The sequence below is a fragment of the Capra hircus genome, chromosome 20, assembly GCF_001704415.2.
Source record: "Capra hircus breed San Clemente chromosome 20, ASM170441v1, whole genome shotgun sequence".
Lineage (NCBI taxonomy): Eukaryota > Metazoa > Chordata > Mammalia > Artiodactyla > Bovidae > Capra > Capra hircus.
Genome location: NC_030827.1, coordinates 41,154,910 through 41,174,751, shown reverse-complemented (window position 1 = coordinate 41,174,751; position 19,842 = coordinate 41,154,910). Strand labels below are relative to the sequence as shown.

The 19,842-nt window shown below is 40.1% G+C and overlaps 1 protein-coding gene across 3 annotated transcripts in view; it reads right to left on the bottom strand.

The window, feature by feature from the left end:
- ZFR (zinc finger RNA binding protein) overlaps positions 1-18,920 on the bottom strand; it is an 86,385-nt gene extending 67,465 nt beyond the window's left edge. For all 3 annotated transcript variants that reach the window (XM_018065619.1, XM_018065620.1, XM_018065621.1), the window contains exons 1-2: positions 18,794-18,920; positions 18,398-18,497 (exon numbers count right to left, since the gene is read on the bottom strand). In XM_018065619.1, coding sequence (XP_017921108.1) covers positions 18,398-18,497; positions 18,794-18,830 — 137 coding nt within the window. In that variant the 5' untranslated portion in view covers positions 18,831-18,920. The remainder of the gene's footprint in view (positions 1-18,397; positions 18,498-18,793) is intronic.

The following is a 19,842-nucleotide window of genomic DNA, read 5'->3' as shown; positions in this document are numbered from 1 at the left end:
ACTGGTTGGATCTCCTTGCAGTCCAAGGGACTCTCAAGAGTCTTCTCCAACACCACACTTCAAACGCATCAATTCTTCGGCACTCAGCCTTCTTCACAGTCCAACTCTCACATCCATACATGACCACTGGAAAAACCATAGCCTTGACTAGATGGACCTTAGTCAGCAAAGTAATGTCTCTGCTTTTGAATATGCTATCTAGGTTGGTCATAACTTTTCTTCCAAGGAGTAAGCGTCTTTTAATTTCATGGCTGCAGTCACCATCTGCAGTGATTTTGGAGCCCCCAAAAATAAAGTCTGACACTGTTTCCACTGTTTCCCCATCTATTTCCCATGAAGTGATGGGACCGGATGCCATGATCTTCGTTTTCTGAATGTTGAACTTTAAGCCAACTTTTTCACTCTCCTCTTTCACTTTCATCAAGAGGCTTTTTAGTTCCTCTTCACTTTCTGCCATAAGGGTGGTGTCATCTGCATATCTGAGGTTATTGATATTCTCCCGGCAATCTTGATTCCAGCTTGTGTTTCTTCCAGTCCAGCGTTTCTCATGATGTACTCTGCATAGAAGTTAAATAAGCAGGGTGACAATATACAGCCTTGACGTACTCCTTTTCCTATTTGGAACCAGTCTGTTGTTCCATGTCCAGTTCTAACTGTTGCTTCCTGACCTGCATACAGATTTCTCAAGAGGCAGGTCAGGTGGTCTGGTATTCCCATCTCTTTCAGAATTTTCCACAGTTTATTGTGATTCACACAGTCAAAGGCTTTGGCATAGTCAATAATAAAAACAATTTTATAAATACCTTAGAAGGGTCCCAGAACCTGAAAGTTTGAGAATCACCATTTTATTATAAAACAGAACATTAACTTAAGGTCTGTGATGGTATTCATCATTCATTTTTGTGCTCTTTACTTATAACCTCTTTAAGCAAAATGCTTCCATCTTATGACAGAGAAACAGTATTTGTTGTCCGTTAAAATGAAGAGTGCACGAGTGGCCAGAGGTCTGTTGCCTAAACCTAGGGCTCCAAATCTCCTCCTGGTTAACTGCTATACATACCAATTTCTGTGTTAACAGAGACATCAAAGGCATTGGGAAGTAACGGCTCAGAACTGTGGAACCTCCACAAGAAACTAACAGAAAGTGAATTAGGAAAAAGCCCACTTCCCCCTTTAAGGCACAACTATATGGAAACTTTATTGTCTGAGCCTTGGCTCTAGGTAAAGGAGAGAAGGCTCTTCTTTGATAATTCTTAACAAGTGAGCACTCTCCTAGCTTGGGCTCTGGAATTCACATTATCTGACCAGGAAAAACACCAAACCAAGTATCTCTGTGCTGACAATGCTTCCAGGTGCCACAGAATCCAGATTTCTCTCTAATGCTACAATCCTGCAAGAAAGAGATCTCAATCAAAAATGAAACCTATAAGGAAATAAGATACTATGAGCAAGAGCTTGTAAAATTATTTAAAAACTGAGAAAACGACAATTATTAGAATTATTGGATACAAAACAGAAAATAAGCACACTAAAGAGATAGTCAAAACCAAGACCAAGAGGTCAATCAAAAACAATTAGATGAATGGAAACAATTTCCAGAAATGAAATACAGTACATAAAAATTAGAATCTTAGAAAGGCATCACATAACTGATTAGACATAGCTGGCAAAAAAAAAAAAAAAAATCTACAAAACTTACCCAGAATGCACACAAAGAGATGAAAGATATTAAAGAGGTTAAAAGACCAGAAGGAAAGAATAAAAAATGTTAACTTGCAATTCACTGGAGCTACAAATGAAGAAAAAGAATGGGAGAGAGGACATCTAAATAGAATGTCTGATATAACAATCCTCATATCCAGGAGTCCCAACTACTCCAAAGTAAGATTAAATAAGGAATTCTCACCAAAATCCATCTGAGTGAAACTGTAAACACCAAAGAGTGAAAAGCACAACTAGTCTGAGGAAGAAAATTCCCTAGAGACTAAGTGATGACTTCTCAAGAATAAGAAGGGAGAAATGAAAATACTTTGAGATTAAAAAAAAAAAAAACAACAAAATCTGTTCTTAGTAAACCCATATTAAAGGACATTCTCAAAGATATACTTTAGGAAGAAAGAAAATGATCTCAGGATGAATGAACGTCAAGTTGAAAAAAAAAAGGTAAATTTGAAGGCAAATTTAAATAATTGCTGGCTATATAAGACAATTTTGTCCAACAACTGTCACAGGGTTTAGAAAATCTAAAAACAACAAAAGCACAAAATCAGCACAACTCATCAAAGTTAAAGCATTTTAAGTCCTTGTTCTGTTTAGGAAGGTAATGTAAAGGTACCTTCCTAAACAGATAAAGGTAATGATCACCTTTGAAGTGAAGTAAAATCACTTAGTTGTGCCCGACTCTGCGAGCCCGTGGACTGTAGCCTACTAGGCTCCTCCGTCCATGGGATTCTCCAGGCAAGAGTACTGGAATGGGGTGCCATTGCCTTCTCCAGTAATATTTCTTTGAGCCCCCTTTTTTTTTGTGGTGGGTGGGGGGCAAGAATACTGGAGTGGGTTGCCATTCTCTTCTCTAGGAGATCTTCCTGACCCAGGAATTGAACCTGGGTCTCCTGCAGTGTAGGCAGACGCTTCACCGTCTGAGCCACCGGGGAAGTAATTAACTTTAAATTAAAAATGTGAAATTTCTAGAGGAACCACCATAGGACAGATGCAGAATGTTTAATTTTCTGACCTTGAAAGGCCATGAGGGGAAAAATAATCTCAAGAAAATGTAGGTAACTTCTGTCACTTGTATTATTAAATGTGTGTTTTTTACTCTGTTGAGTGTATCTGTTTCAACTTTGGATAACACAGTAAAGCAACTGATAAAACATTTTTTTCCTTCTTTTGGCACACAAAACACAACCTTTCCATTAGCCCAAATTTAATGTTCAACATTGTTGGACTCTTCTAGGTCAAATTATAGGATTTTCTATGTCTACAAAACTTCTGTCAAATTTATCTTCTTTATATTTAATATTTTATAATGTTAAGAATGATGAAAAAAGACATACAACCTTTAGATATTCCTTAAACTTGCTACGTCATGCTCTATTACCTTTACAATGATATTAAAAGAATAACTGCATCACTGCAGAATTTTGGAAGAAACTTAAATTCAGGCTCTATTTTCTTCTTAAAAACCAGAACCAATAAAATAACGAATCCTACAATTTCTACCAACTCATTAGATTTGTACACTACAAGGGAGAAAGATGGTTAAATATCTGGATTAAATATCCCAGGTGTGGATGTGACTGGTGATGTAAGTCAAGTCTGATGCTGTAAAGAGCAATACTGCATAGGAAGCTGGAATGTTAGGTCCATGAATCAAGGCAAATTGGAAGTGGTCAAACAGGAGATGGCAAGAGTGAACATCAACATCTTAGGAATCAGCGAACTAAAATGGACTGGAATGGGTGAATTTAACTCAGATGACCATTATATCTACCACTGTGGGCAAGAATCCCTTAGAAGAAATGGAGTAGCCATCATAGTCAACGAAAGAGTCTGAAATGCAGTACTTGGCTGTAATCTCAAAAATGACAGAATGATATCTGTTTGTTCCCAAGGCAAACCATTCAATATCACAGTAATCCAAGTCTATGCCCCGACCAGTAATGCTGAAGAAACTGAAGTTGAATGGTTCTAAGAAGACCTACAAGACCTTCTAGAACACACACCCCAAAAAGATGTCCTTTTCATTATAGGGGACTGAAATGCAAAAGTAGGAAGTCAAGAGATACCTGGAATAACAGACAAATTTGGCCTTGGAGTACAAAACAAAGCAGGTCAAAGTCTAATGGAGTTGCCAACAGAACGCACCAGTCACAGCAAACACCCTCCAACAACACAAGAGAAGACTCTAAACATGGACATCACCAGATGGTCAATACAGAAATCAGACTGATTATATTCTTTTCAGCCAAAGATGGAGAAGCTCTTAAGAGTCACCAAAAAAAGAGCAGGAGCTGACTGTGGCTCAGATCATGAACTCCTTGTTGCCAACAAGACTTAAATTGAAGGAAGTAGTTCCCTACTAGACCATTCAGGTTTGACCTAAATTAAATCCCTTACACTTATACAGTGGAAGGGACAAATAGATTCAAGGGATTAGATCTGATAAGCAGAGTGCCCGAAGAACTATGGACAGAAGCTCGGGATATTGTACAGGAAGCAGGGATCAAGACCATCCGCAAGAAAAAGAAATGCAAAAAAGCAAAACTGTTGTCTAAGGAAGTCTTACAAATAGCTGAGGAAAGAAGAGAAGCTAAAGGCAAAGGAGAAAAGGAAAGATCTATCCCTTTGAATGCAGAGTTCCAAAAAATAGCAAGGAGACAGAAGAAAGCCTTCCTTGGTGATCAATGCAAAGACATAGAGGGAAACAATAGAATGGGAAAGACTAGAGATCTCTTCAAGAAAACTGGAGACACCAAGAGAAATTTCATGCAAAATGGGCACAATAAAGGACAGAAATGTTACAGACCTATCAGAAGTAGAAGATATGAAGAAGAATATAGAATATATTCTGTGGCAAGAAGAACTATACAAAAAAAAATTCTTCATGACCCAAATAACCACGATGGCGGGATCACTCACCTAGAGCCAGACATGCTGGAGTTTGAAGTCAAGTGGGCCTTAGGAAGCATCACTAAGAACAAAGCTAGTGGAGGTGATGGAATTCCAGCTGAGCTATTTCAAATCCTAAAAGATGATGCTGTGAAAGTGCTGCACTCAATATGCCAGCAAATCTGGAAAACTCAACAGTGGCCATAGGACTGGAAAAGGTCAGTTTTCATTCCAATCCCAAAGAAAGGCAATGCCAAAGAACGTTCAAACTACCGCACAACTGTACTCATCTCACGTGCTAGAAAGGTAACGCTCAAAATTCCCCAAGCCAGGCTTCAACACTACGTGAACTGTGAACTTCCAGATGTTCAAGCTGGATTTAGAGAAGGCAGAGGAACCAGAGATCAAATTGCCAACATCTGCTGGATCACTGAAAAAGCAAGAGTTCCAGAAAAACATCTACTTCTGGTTTGTCGACTACGCTAAAGCCTGTGACTGTGTGGATTACAACAAACTGTGGAAAATTCTTAAAGACATGGGAATACCAGACCACCTGATCTGTGAGAAATCTGTATGCAGGTCAAGAAACAGTTAGAACTGGACATGGAACAACAAACTGGTTCCAAATCGGGAAAGGAGTACGTCACGGTTGTATATTGTCACCCTGCTTATCTAACTTATATGCAGAGTACATCATGAGAGATGCCGGGCTGGATGAAGCACAAGATGGAATCAAGATTGCTGGGAGAGATGACACCACCTTTATGGCAGAAAGCAAAGAACTAAAGAGCCTCTTGATGAAAGTGAAAGAAGAGAGTGAAAATATTGGCTTAAAACTCAACATTCAGGAAACTAAGATCATGGCATCTGGTCCCATCCCTTCATGGCAAATAGATGGGGAAACAATGGGAACAGTGACAGACTTTACTTTCTTGGGCTCCAAAATCACTGCAGATGGTGACTGCAGCCATGATATTAAAAGACCCCTGCTCCTTGGAAGAAAAGTTATGACCAATGTAGACAGCATATTAAAAAGCAGAGACATTACTTTGCCAACAAAGGTCCGTCTAGTCAAAGCTATGGTTTTTCCAGGAGTCATGTATGGATGTTAAGAGTTGGACTATAAAGAAAGCTGAGCACCAAAGAATTGATGCATTTGAACTGTGGTGTTGGAGAAGTCTCTTGAGAGTCCCTTGGACTGCAAGAAGATCCAGCCCGTCCATCCTAAAGGAAACCAGTCCTACGTGTTCAATGGAAGGACTAATGTTGAAGCTGAAACTCCAATACTTTGGCCACCTGATGTGAAGAACTGACTCCTTGGAAAAGACCCTGATGCTGGGAAAAATCAAAGGCCGGAGGAGAAGGGGACGACAGAGGATGAGATGGTTGAATGGCATCACCAAGTCTATGGACATGAGTTTGAGTAAGCTCTGGGAGTTGGTGACAGACAGAGAAGCCCGGTGTGCTGCAGTCCATGGGGTCACAAAGAGTCAGACATGACTGAGCGATTGAACTGAATACTGAATAAATTCAGGCTCTATTTTCTTCTTAAAAACTAGAACAAATAAAATAACCACTCCTGCCATTTCTACCAACTCATTAGATTTGTAGACTACAAGGGAGAGGGATGGTTACATACCATATGAACTGTTCACAGTTTTCTTGAGATCTTTCTCTTAGTGTTGTACTGTTCTGTGTTTAGTCGCTCAGTCATGTCTGACTCTCAGGAACCCCATCAACTGTAGACTGCGGGTTCCTCTGCCCTTCGGGATTCTTCAGACAATATAGGAATGGGTTGCCATGCCCTCCTCCAGGGGATCTTTCCAACCCAGGGATCAAATCCGGTCTCCCATATTGCAGGTGGATTCTTTACCATCTGAGCCACCAGGGAAGCCCAAGAATGCTGAAGTGGGTATTTCTATCCTTTCTCCAATGATCTTCCTGACCCAGTAATCAACCAGGGTCTCTCCTGCATTGCAAGTGGATTCTTTACCAGCTGAGCTACCACCAGGAGAAATGTCATTTGGATCCACTGAACCTCATTCTCTCCTTTTCAGTATTTTTGAGGTTATTTGACCATTTACATAAGAATAAGGGATAATGAAAAACTAATAGAAAAATTTCAATATGAATTATAAATTAAAATTCTTATTCCACATATAGACAAAATGGACCATGTTTTCTAAACATAACTGCTCATCAACCTTAATGCATAAACATGAAACATGTCCATCTGTAAATGCTAGTTTCACATTTTAAGTATTTCTATAGTGAGTTCCAACTCTTCATTACTTCGGTGGTTCTTCCTACATCTGAATTGTCAACATACAATGCTTTAAAAAGTTTTGAAATGTTTTACGGCTCATATTTTTCTGAAGAGAGAGAGATGATGATGATGACCATATTTGATTCATAATTGTAGAACGTCAATTTTTTGTTCTGGAATAATCTAACGAATTTTTAAATTTCTACACCATCTATTTTCTTCCAACTACTTGTGTATACATATCTCCCTTGAAGATTTGTCCACTAATGCATCATATCAAGTACAAAACAAGAAAGATTTCTGCCACATTTACTTCTAGCAAAATGGGATGTTCCTAATATTGTCACAGAATATTACATAATGAAGTCCTTCTTATTAACTAGATGAGAGTACTTTCTTTTTTTATCCTTAGAAATATATTGTTCATTTACTGATTCTTCAGTGTGAAGAAACTCATCTCAGACAGTGGTCCCCAACCTTTTTGGCACTAGGGACCAGTTTCATATAAGACAATTTTTCCACAGATGGGGGGAGAGGATGGTTTTGGGATGATTCAAGTGCATTACATTTATTGTGTACTTTATTTCTATTATTATTACATTGTAATATATAATGAAATAATTATACAATTGCCACCTGGCCTTCCCAGGTGGCACTAGTGGTAAAGAACTTGCCTGCCAATGCAGGAGATGGAAGAGATGCAGGTTTGATCCCTGGGTTGGGAAGATCCCCTGGAGGAGAAAACACAACCCACTCTAGTATTCTTGCCTGGGGAATCCCATGGACAGAGGAGCCTGGCAGGCTACAGTCCACAAGGTCACAAAGAGTTGGATACAACTGAAGTGACTTAGCATGCACACATACAATTGTCACTCACTGATAGGGTTCTGACAGGAGTCTACATGCAACTGATTGTGGTCTCTGTGCAGTCCAGCTACTGATTGTGGTCTCTGTGTAGTCAAATCTCTCTGCTAATAATAATCTGTATTTGCAGTGGCTGCCCAGCACTAGCATCACCTCAGCCCCTCCTCAGACCATCAGGCATTAGATTCTCACAGGAGGAGCTACAAAGAGAATCTAATACTGAGAATCTAATACTTCTGCAGGTCTGACAGCAGGTGGAGCTCAGGTTTAAAGGGAGTGATCGGAGCCTCTGTTAAACACAGACGGAAGCTTCCCTCACTGGCCTGCCACTCACCTCCTGTGTGGCTGATTCCTAATGGTCTGTGGCCTGGGGGTTGGGGATCCCTGATCTAGGATATGGTATCTAAAGACCCTTAAGCTGAGATTTTGCTCATGCAATCAATTTCACCATTATCATTTGTCTTGAGTAGTGTCACTTTGTTCTTGCATTCATGTTATTTATGTAATAACTGTCAAATATTTTCTTGTGTTAACTTTCTTATCCTTTGACAGTATGAACAGAGAATGACTAATTCTGACTGCCCAACTGTGTTGAAGGGAAACTAAAAGCCAACAATTAAAGGTAGTGTCTCTCTCTTCTTTCATACCATCTTGAAAGATGCAAAATGTTGGGCAATGCAATATCTTCCATTTATTTCACTACCATACCATCCTTTGAGGTGCTTCCAAAACCATTTTGCTATTGTATTACTTTTTTTTTTCATAGCATAGCTGGAAATAAATGATGAGTAAACAGAAGATAATCTTTAGGATCACAAAATAGCAAAATGTTTTAAGAAACAGAAAAACAAGATCACTAAGATAAATCTTAGACTTATAAAAAAAAGATCCAGTGGATCCATATGGTAATTGAGATAAAATAAATTTTATTCCATTTTGAAAATAAGCAAACCGTTTTCTTTGGAAGACACCTAAAAGAAAAAGTCATGCAATGTTAATCCTTGTAAGTATTTGCAAACAGAATTACTCAAAAAATAAACAAGCTATTGGGTATAATTAAAGCTGATGGATACCATAAATTAAACCAAAGTGCTCTATAACTTCCTATACTCAAGAAAAATACATCTTTCATTATATCTCAAATATATTAACATTTCTTCAGAGAAAGGTATGGATACTTAGAGAGGTGAAACTAAAAAAAATTACATCCCACCTACCAAAGACAGACAGAGCCAAAGAATGTTCAAACTACTGCACAACTGCATTTGTTTCACATGCTAGCAAGGTAATGCTAAAAACTCTCCAAGGTAAGCTTCAACAGTATGTGAATCGAGAACTTCCAGATGTGCAAGCTGGATTTAGAAAAGGCAGAGGAACAAGAGATCAAACTGCCAACATCTGTTGGATCACAGAAAAAGCAAGAGAATTCCAGAAAAACATCTACTTCTGCTTCACTGACTATGTTAAAGCCTTTGACTGTGTGGATCACAACAAACTGTGGAAAATTCTTAAAAGAGATGGAAATATCAGGCCACCCCACCTGCCTCTTGAGAAACCTGTCTGCAGGTCAAGAAGCAATAGAACCAGACAAGGAACAACAGATTGGTTCAAAATTGGGAAAGGAGTACGTCAAGGTTGTTTATTGTTATCCTGCTTATTTAACTTACATACGGAGTACAGCATGAGAAATACTGGGCTGGATGAAGCACAAGCTGGAATCAAGACTGCCGGGAGAAATACCAATAACCTCAGATATGCAGATGACACCACCCTTATGGCAGAGTGTGAAGAGGAACTAAAAAGCCTCTTGAAGGTGAAAGAGGAGAGTGGAAAAGCTGGCTTAAAACTCAATATTCAAAAACCTAAGTTCATGGCATCTGGTCCCATCCTTTCATGGCAAATAGATGGGGAAACAATGGAAACAGTCACAGACTTTATTTTCTTGGGCTCCAAAATAACTGAAGATGGTGACTGCAGCCATGAAATTAAAAGACACTTGCTCCTTGGAAGAAAAGCTATGACCAACATCGACAGAAAATTAAAAAGCAGAGACATTACTTTGCTAACAAAAGTCCATCTAGTCAAAGCTATGGTGTTTCCAGTTGTCACGTATGGATGTAAAGAGTTGGACGATAAAGAAGGCTTGAGTGACGAAGAATTGATGCTTTTGAACTGTGGTTTTGTAGAAGACTCTTCAGAGTCCCTTGGACTGCAAGGAGATCAAACAAGTCAATTCTAAAGGAAATCAATCTTGAATATTCATTAGAAGGACTGATACTGAAGCTCCAATACTTTCACCACCTGATGCGAAGAACTGCTCATTAGAAAAGACCCTGATGCTGGCAAAGACTGAAGGCAGGAGGAGAAGGGGACGACAGAGGACAAAATGGCTGGATGGTGTCACCTACTCGATGGACATGAGTGTGAGCAAGCTCTGGGAGATGGTGAAGGTCAGGGAGGCCTGGTGTGCTGCACTCCATGGGGTGGCAAAGAGTCAGACGCAACTGAACAATGAGCAACAACCTACTCTTCATGTCAGTTTTTCTTTTTACTAGTATTTTTTCAGAATTTTTTGGATATCATCTGAATAATCAACTGTAAGTTTATATAATAAGACCCCCAAATCCTCTAAATGTGAAGCTAGGATAACCAGATATTCTGAAAGTAAAGGTTAGCAAATGAAGGATTTTAAGCATAAGAGTATTTTGATTAAATTTATAATGACTATGTCTGCTTATAGTAAAAAACTGGTTTGGGATGGGTAGAACTGGGGTAGTGAAAGAAGCAATAAAGTCATCTTCATAAACCATATCACTCTTTGCCCTCATTTATATGTATTTTTAAAAGGCTCATTGTTTTTTCTATCAAAAAGTATCATTCTTCAAATTTCAAGTTCTCTGCCCATTTAATGCAGACTACTATACCAGTATAATGCAATTATACACTATATTATCTTTTTCAAGAAATAAAAAATTAATTCAAAATTTTATTTTCACTTTTTTTTTTATCTTTAAACACGGTGCCTCCCAATACTTTAAGCCCATTTAATCTCTAGGACCCTCAATAATTTATTTGTGGATAAACAACAAAGTCCTACTGTAGAGCACAGGGACCTATATTCAATATCCTGGGATAAACTATAATGGAAAAGAGCATAAAAAAGAATGTGTATATAACTAAGCCACTTTGCAGTACAGCAGAAATACAGCCTTGTAAATCAACCATACTTCAACAAATTAAAAAAAAAATTATTTGAATACTAAGTTAGACTGCAAAACCTATTTTATGCAAAATTTTATGCTTGTCTTTGATTCTAGTGTTTCTATAATGGCTGCCCATGAAAATTAAAGCAATGATTTTGATAACTGTCAATTCTTTACTTGGCCTCTCTAAAGCCTTAATATTGCTAACTACTTTTTCTTCTTTTAGTTTTTATGAACACTACATTCTCCTAGCTCTGTTCACCACCATCCTGGCCCAGTTATTTGTTTCTTTCTCTGGCTCTACTTTCAACACGGAAGTCCCCCAAATTTGTAACCCTGACTCTATTTTTTCCCCCCACTCATTTAAAAAAAGTTTACTAAATGTTTAAATGTTTGATGCATGACAAGTAATTCCTCTGGTTCATCCATACTCACAGCTACAATGGTGGATTCACCACCATATGGCTAATATTCACATTTACACTACGACCCTTATCCCAATTCTGAGCTCATTTCCAAATGCCTACTGAATATTCTGAGCACCTTACAAACGTTATCTCACTGAATTCTCAAACCACAATGGAGAATGTAGAGGCCTCCTGGGATGCTGATAATGTTGTTTCTTGGTCTGGGTGCTGGTTATACAGTGGTGCCCAGCTTCTGACATTTCATCAAGCTATACTCTTATTATATGTGTTCTTTTCATATATATCACACTTCAAGGGAGAATTTTGCAAAAAATTTCAATCCTGTGAGATAATTATTGGTATTATCTCTAATTTATAGATGAAGAAACTCAAGTACCAAAGGATTGTTTGCCCAATGTCACATGGAAACTGGTAGAGGGAGCCAGGACTTCAGAACCCACCAACTACCAACCATATTAAGAATTTAATTCATGGAATTTCCTGGCAGTCCAGTGGTTAGGACTCTGTGCTTTCACTGTTGAGGGCACATGTTCAATCCCTGGGGAACTAAGATCCCTACATGCCACATGGTGTGTCCAAAAAAACCTACACAAACCAAAAAAGAATTTAATTTCTTCTTGCCTTGGCCAACACATTTTGTCTACAATGACCCTGCCTTGATTTTCAGAATTAAATACCATGGAGACTACCTCAAACCCCATAGCTGAAATGCTCCAATTCCCCATTTAAGTTTTTTATTAAAAGTCAGTACGATTGTTACCATGGCAGAGTTACCTGTAGGTATACCTGCCCCTACTCTCATTTTCCAGCAGAGTAAACTCCTTGAGAGCAGGAACTATGCGTACTGCAAGTTACTGCCTACAAATGCATTTTAATGTACTTATTACATGAGGAGACTAATAATAAAAAAACCCAAAAAGTCAAATGTTCTTTATTTCAATAATTGGCCCTGTGTAAGGGTGAATTAAGAGCTGCACTGTACACAGCTTTCACAAAACACTTAAGCAATGCTGTTCTTAGAACAACGACCCCAGTTATGATAGAGTGATGCCAAGGACAATGTATGGATAAGTACCATAGGCACACTCCCCACCTTTAATCTCTTTCTAGTAATTCTAACATACTTTGTCAGTTACTACATTTACAAGCCGAAGGACTGTTTTCTGATTATTCTGATTATTTATTTCTGAATAAAAATTTGGCTGATTTGTTTTTTTTGACAAGTATCTCTACTTAAACAGCCATATATTCTAATCCACTCCCCATAAGCACACATCTATTTCTGGGATCTCTACTGTAAGCCAACGATCTGTCTGTCCCTCTATCAAAACCACATTTTCCTGTTTAATGTCTTTTGGTCCCTGCTAATATGCATGATATCATGACAGGACTGTCTTGACTGCTTTTGGACAAATACTCTCTTCACTGTCAACATAAGAATTTCTTTATCAAGTTACCCCAAAAAGTCTGCTGTGGTTTTTATTGGAATTACATTAAATATACGGACTACTCAGGAGAAAACTGATTAACTTGATAGTATTGATTTTTTTTCACTCCATGAACACAGCCCATCTTCATGTATGTCTTCTTTTATGTTCTTTATAGCCTATTTTTTCCTTAAAATGTTTTGCATTATCTCATTAGTTTTAGATCTATTTAATAGATTTTACGGCTATGTACAAAGAACTTATTTGAAATATAATTATCTAATCTGACATTGATGAAACATGAGTGTTACCAATATTTCCCTGATCTTAGATGCAGGAAATCTGAATTCTTATTATTTCTCATATTTGTCTGTTAATTATAATCATGTTACTTGCAAGTAATTAAAAATTTGGAGGTCTCTATTAAACTGACACTGAAACTGAGGCTGTCAACTGATACTCAAGTACCTACTTTTAACATTGAGATAGATGCTGCTGCTGCTGCTCAGTTGCTTCAGTTGTGTCTGACTCTGTGCGACCCCATAGATGGCAGCCTACCAGGCTCCTCCGTCCCTGGGATTCTCCAGGCAAGAACACTGGAGTGGGTTGCCATTTCCTTCTCCGCTGAGATGATGAAACTTCATATATTAAATGTAGGATAGATATCAACTAAGGATAGCTTTTAGAACCCTTTTAATATTATTATGCAAATCTCTGCTGAAAACTAACATGGGTAAAGTACCTATTGAAAATCAGGCACTAGGCCAGGAAGTTTTATATTTAATCTTCACCTCAAAGCAAGTCAGCTGAAGAAACCAAGTCGTAGAAAAATTAAGGGACTTGGACAAGTGCCTAAAGAGACAGAGATTCAAATCCAAAGTGTGACTAGCTCATTCTCTTTTCATTATAGTATACTGTGAAGCAGGCTACAAAAGCAAAAGCACAGTCAAGAATACACTTTAAGCATTCTATAGAGTGCTATTTTGGCTCACACTGCCCTTAAGGCTATTAATAACACATACAGGACACATCCCTGTAATAGCACTAATCCTTTTGGAAAGAAAATGTTCATTATTTCAAATTCATTCATGCAATATGAACCCTAAGATCTCTAATTCAACAATGGAAGAGTTAATATAATTAGCAGCTGCAGTAAATTTTTTTCGGTAGAGCCAGTAAATTTCCATCACTAACATTGGTTTCAAAAACCTGTTCATCTGGTTTTTTCAGAGTCTCTGTTAGTGACCTTACTAGTGTTACTTTTATTCTTTCCTCCAAGATACAATATTCTTAACTCTACACTCCAATAAAAAGGAAAAAAGAGAAGAAAAAAAAAGAAAATTCACTGCTTAATCAGCCTATCCAAGTTACCTTAGTGATGTGAAGAGATACTCATCCTTTAAGAACAGATGTCCAAAAGACATCTCAAGAATCACTAGATGAGATGACTAGCAGATGTTTAAGCTAATATCCAGACAACAGTCAAAATCCACTTAAGCATTTATTATTTAAGAATATTATTATTCTAAGATACGGGGGCAATTATCTCGGATCGCTATATAATCATTACTCAAGTTTTTACACTCAATAAATTCTAGATATTAAAAGGGTAAAAAATGTTGCCAAATGATTATTTTAAACAGCTAACTTTATTGAAGGTAGAGTAACATTCAGATAAGAATTATAGACAGAACAAAGAAAGTTTAAGCACAAACTAAAGATTCAGGTTATGCAGATAACAGACAAGTATCTTGAGTAGATAGAAAGGTGACAAGAACTGAAACATCCATGGCTTTTCTAGGGAATAAGAGAAACTGGCTGTTTAAAACTCTCAAAGAAAAGATTATGTCCTATTACTAGTAAACTATAATGGGATTACGTTAGTTTGTATTACATATAGTGTATTTGTTTATGCCACAAAATTCCTTAAAAAACGGAAGAACTTCTATGAGAACTTCTGTATAACTCCCGATAAGAGAGGAAAAAAACTGATTTGATCCTATGAAACATTAATTTTTAGCAAGTTTTTTCCACTAAGAATTATGTTTCTCACATTCTTTGCTACGGTAAGTCCTTACAACTGTTAAAATGGTTTTCTTCAAAATTTATTATAAAATTATGTCTAAAAGTTTTAAAGTATATATTCTCAAACAAAAAAGAGTACTGTACTGAATGAAGTAGGTACCTATCCAACCAAGTTCTCTTTCTGCCATGAAGCCATTCCGATTTTTTTCACCATGCCTGAAATCTGCTTTGTCCTGCACACCCCAAATAAACATTCTATCAGAAACATACACATATAAACACAATAATAATTTTTTTGATTTTATAATTTCCAAGAGGGGAAAAAGCACATGAATGGTAAGAAAATGAAAAGATTACATTTGCAATAGTGGCCAAATGGCACGTAGGTTTATTTAGTAGCGTTAGAAGAAATACAAAAAGAAAAAAAAAAGAAATACAGAAAGCAGGAAGAAAAATTATTCAGTAGCTGATGGAACATGTAGCACAAAGATTGAGTAAAAGCTTATCACAAAATATCTAATATGCATTATACAAAAGAAAAACTTGGTTTATCTAAAAATTATTAGTAGCAGGACTTAGATTCTTATAACATCTCTTAAAGAACTTTGCTATTTAGCATACCATTATAAATCTCAAATACTAACAAGCAAAAAGAAAGCTTAAACTTAAAATAAATTTAATCAAACACTTTACATAGCTGTAACTAAGAAAACTAAGAACCACAATTAAACCTAGACTTAAGAAACAGTTACTTTCAGTTATCTGTACTCTACAAGTGAAGCCAATTATTCATGTAATCCAACAGGTAAATGTTTAAGATTTCCTTGAGTTTATATCCTTTAAATTAAAAGAAAAAAAATTTTTTGATAAGTAATCCGTGGTCTTCCATGTCTGAAAGTTGTATTTTAATGATTTCTAGACAGGAAGAAAGATGAACATCATCACTGCATTTTTTGCATATGCTTTTACTATTATTTGTTGATCATCCTTGAACAAGTATTAGCATTACTGAATCTGATTTCTTTCCATTAAAAACAAACAATTCCATGTAACATGTTATGTACAAGGATAAAGTATCTTAAAAATTAGTTTTGCCAATATATACATAAATAAGTAACATCAAAAGACTAGTCTTTCCTCATTAAAGTGTTAGTCGCTCATGCGTGTCAGACTCTGCAACCCCATGGACTGTAGCCTGCCAGGCTTCTCCCTCTGTGGTATTCTCCAGACAATAACGGAGTGGGTTGCCATTTCCTTCTCCAGATCTTTCTGACCCAGGGGTGGAACCCAGGTCTTCCGTATTAGACACACATAAATATGTAACAATCAGTTTAATATTTTGGATTGACCTAACAGTTTACTAAAACTATTAAGATTCAAAGTAAAAAAAAAACACCCCAAAAAACTAGATACAGAAATTCTGTAATAGCTCCTATACTGGGATAAAATACATATATGCAAATATTTTCATCAAAAAGTGATTAAGTATCTTTAAATTGGCATTTCCTGCCCTCATTTCTATCTATAGGTTTGCATTAGGAAAAAAAACTTCAAAACTGCCACAAAGAACTCACTACGTTTTCAGTAAACAGTTAATAAATAATCCAACAAATCTATCATCACTCTGTGAACAGTATAACAGAAAAATAGTGTTAAACAATTAAAACGTAGTGGTTAAATAGTCTTGTCTAGAACACATAGTACTTGGTACCAGTAGATATATGACACAGATGCTCATTAGTTATCTCCTATTTTCCAGAGAAGGAAAAATGGCTTGATTTTTCTCCCTTCACGAACATTATCAGCTGTTTAAAGTAGCTGAAACTTCGCCAGTGTTTAACGATCACAACTTGTAATCAAAGACTTTTTTTTAAACGTTTTTGCTCCAATAATCTGTCATCTCAGTCCTTTTTCTGCAAGTAAGCATCAAGGTAAAAGGACTTGTAAAATACGCCACATGCATTCAAGGCATTCAACAATTAGTAAATTTCAATTTCATCAATAAAATATTTATATATCTCTTAAAAATCAATGGTGTCTTAAGCATTGAGCGATTTCAATCGGTAGTGGGGTTTTTTTAAGTGATACATAAAATAAAGAAACCCTTTTCTTTACAATATATGGTCGTGTTTAGTTGCTACTCCTGTCTGCCTCATTCACAACCCCATGGACTGTAGCCCGCCAGGCTCCTCTCTCCATGGGATTTTCCAACAAGAATACTGGAGCGGGATGCCATTTCCTTCTCCAGAGGATCTTCCCTACCCAGGGGTCGAACCGAAATCTCCAGTATTGGCAGGCGGATTCTTTACCGCCTAGCCACCAGAGAAGTGCTTCCAAGACATAGCATCTTATTATTCCACGAAATATGGCAACTGTGTTTCAGAATTACAAGTTTTAACCACAAAAGGCAGCCTTATTTTACAGATGAGGAAAATGACAGCTCAATTAAGAGATACTCCCACTGTCATAAAACCAGGAGCAAAACAGACTGGAACTCAGGTCTTCTGGTTCCCAGTGATGTCCTTTCCATTAGAACACCCGCCTCCTTAAATGAATGACGTGAGAAAACTATCTAGGTTTTAAACTGCCTACTACACAGATATCTAATATAATCTTTCTATATATAAAAAGTTCATCACTTAGGAGCCCTGTATGCCCGAATCTAGAGCCTCTCAGAATGACTCAAAAGTAACAAAATCTAGTTTTCTTTCTTTTGAGAAGATATATAACGAACTACAGACATTTCAGAAATTAGAGCTTCCCTTAAGGTAGAGATTTCATATGGGGCATTTCACTAACTCTGTAACTCACTAGCCCTTTTCATTTCTCGGGAGGAGAAAGACCCACCCAGGGGAATTACTGGCCCACCTGGAGCCTAATCACAATAGCTGCAACAAGGCAGTGGACTCATTTGTCAGCACTAGAAACTTCGCGCATCTTTTCCAGTCTACCAGCTACACAATTCACAGGTGGTTGGTGTGTTTACCTCTCCCCTCACAGGGAAAACTAAATCAACCAAATGAATGCGATGACACCCGCAGTTGGTTTTGCGGGGCTCGGGTGGAGAGCCAGGTGAGATCACGGGACGCAGGAGAAGGCGCCGAGAAAACGACACGTTATCTGGGCTCGGGGGCCCGAACACCCAGCGAGGAGAGGCAGCGCGCGGGCCGGGGCGACCCCCACTCCCTCAGAGAAGCCCTCGCCCACTCTCTCCATCCCCAAGTGGGAGGGGGATCGGAGGTGGGGACCGGCCCGCAGGGGCGGGGGGACCGCGGGGACCTCGGCCTCCGCTCCCTCCCTCAGCCCGCCGGGCGGGGGCGGCGGCGCGGCTCCGAAGCCGCGGGAGGCCATTTTAGCTGCGGGGCCGCCGAAGGCCCGGGCGGCCCTCCGCGGCCCCCAGCCTCGCCGTCTCCTCGCTCCAGCCCCGGGCCGGGAGAGGCCGTGGGCCTGGCCTGCCACCGGCCGGGACTCCGGGGGCGGAGGGAGTGGGGGCGGGCGCGGGGGTGTCGCGTCGGCGGGATCCCGGCGGAGGGGGGGCAGGGGGAGAGGAGGGAAAGAGCGGGGAGCCGTTACCTATACTGGGCCGCAGCCGCCGCCGCCGCCGCCCCGCTGTGGGTGAATCCAAAGTAGTTGCCGGTCGCCATTTTGGCATCTTCCCCCAGCCGGCTGGGCACTGCGGCGGGCAAGGAGAGTCGGGTCCCATGGCGGGAGAAGAGGCGCCGAGGGGCAGAGACGCCGAGGGAGGGAAGGGGTAGAGAGAGAGAGAGAGGCGCCGTGAGAAGCCGCCCTCGCCGGGCCGCGGCCGCGCCGCCCCCCCCTCCCGCCTCGCACTCCCTCACTCACTCGCACGCCCGGGTGGCGGCGGCCGCCGCCTCCTCCCCGGAGCCTGCCCCAACCCCCGCGCCTCCCCGCCGCCCCGGGCCGGGGAAGGGGCCCGGCGGGGACCCCGGAGGGGCACATTATACTCACCATAGGTGAAAGAAACTACAGGGCATATGGGAATCATGGGCTCGGGCTGCTGCTGCTGAACTCTGAACTCTCACCCGCTGCCTCCCTCCTCAGCCCCGCTCCTCCTCAGCGGAGAACAGACCGCCGCCTCCCGCTGCACTGCGCAGGCGCGCCCGCGCGCGGCACCCTGGGAGCTGTAGTCCCGCCGCCTTCGCGGCTCGGGCGGGCGCGTGCCGGGCCTCAGCCGAGGCGGGCCGTGGGCATTCTCCGAGAGAGGCGGGTCTGGCTTCCTCCGCGCTGGTGACCGAGGAGAATCGCCTCTGGCCAGCCGAGAGGAGGAGTCAGAGAGAGTGAGTGGAGAGAGTGACGTCTACCAGTCTTTTCTTCTTACTTTTCACTTCTTTTCACTGTTGCGTGTGCATTTGTTTTTCTCCCTTTCAGCCCTTCTCCAACCCTTGCACTTTTCATCAGGATTTGAACAGGACTAATCTGGATTCTTTTTCTTCGTATTTCTCTCATTCCTGCTTCTTGTCCTTAGCCTTTGAAGTGGAGAGGGAAAGACGGGGAGGGGAGAAAGAGGAAAAGAATGGCAGGTGTGCTATTCCGTTAGCTGCTGCTGCTGCTGCTAAGTCGCTTCAGTCGTGTCCGACTCTGTGCGACCCCATAGACGGCTATCCCTTCCGAATTAATCTCTTCCGGTTGCCTTTCTCTCACCCGCGCCCACTCCCTTGATTCCGAGGACGTGTATGGAGCCTCCACAAAGCGTCAGGCCCCGTTCTGGGTACTGGAGATAGAGCAGTGAGCAAAACAAAGTCCCCGTTCATACGGAATTTACCTTCTGGGAAACGGGGAGGGGCTGGTGTGAAATTCAGACAATAGCCAAATAGTCTGTCGGCTGGTTGATTGCAGCTTTAAGAATAAAGCAGGGTAGGAGTTAGAGAGCGAGGGAGGTGCTACTTTACTAGGGTGTGGTTAGGGACGCCGTCGAGTAGAGAGAGCCCCAGGAAGTGAGGAGATAAACCTGGTGTAGATGGTTGCGGGAAGAACAGCAAATGGAGGGCCCTAAGGCA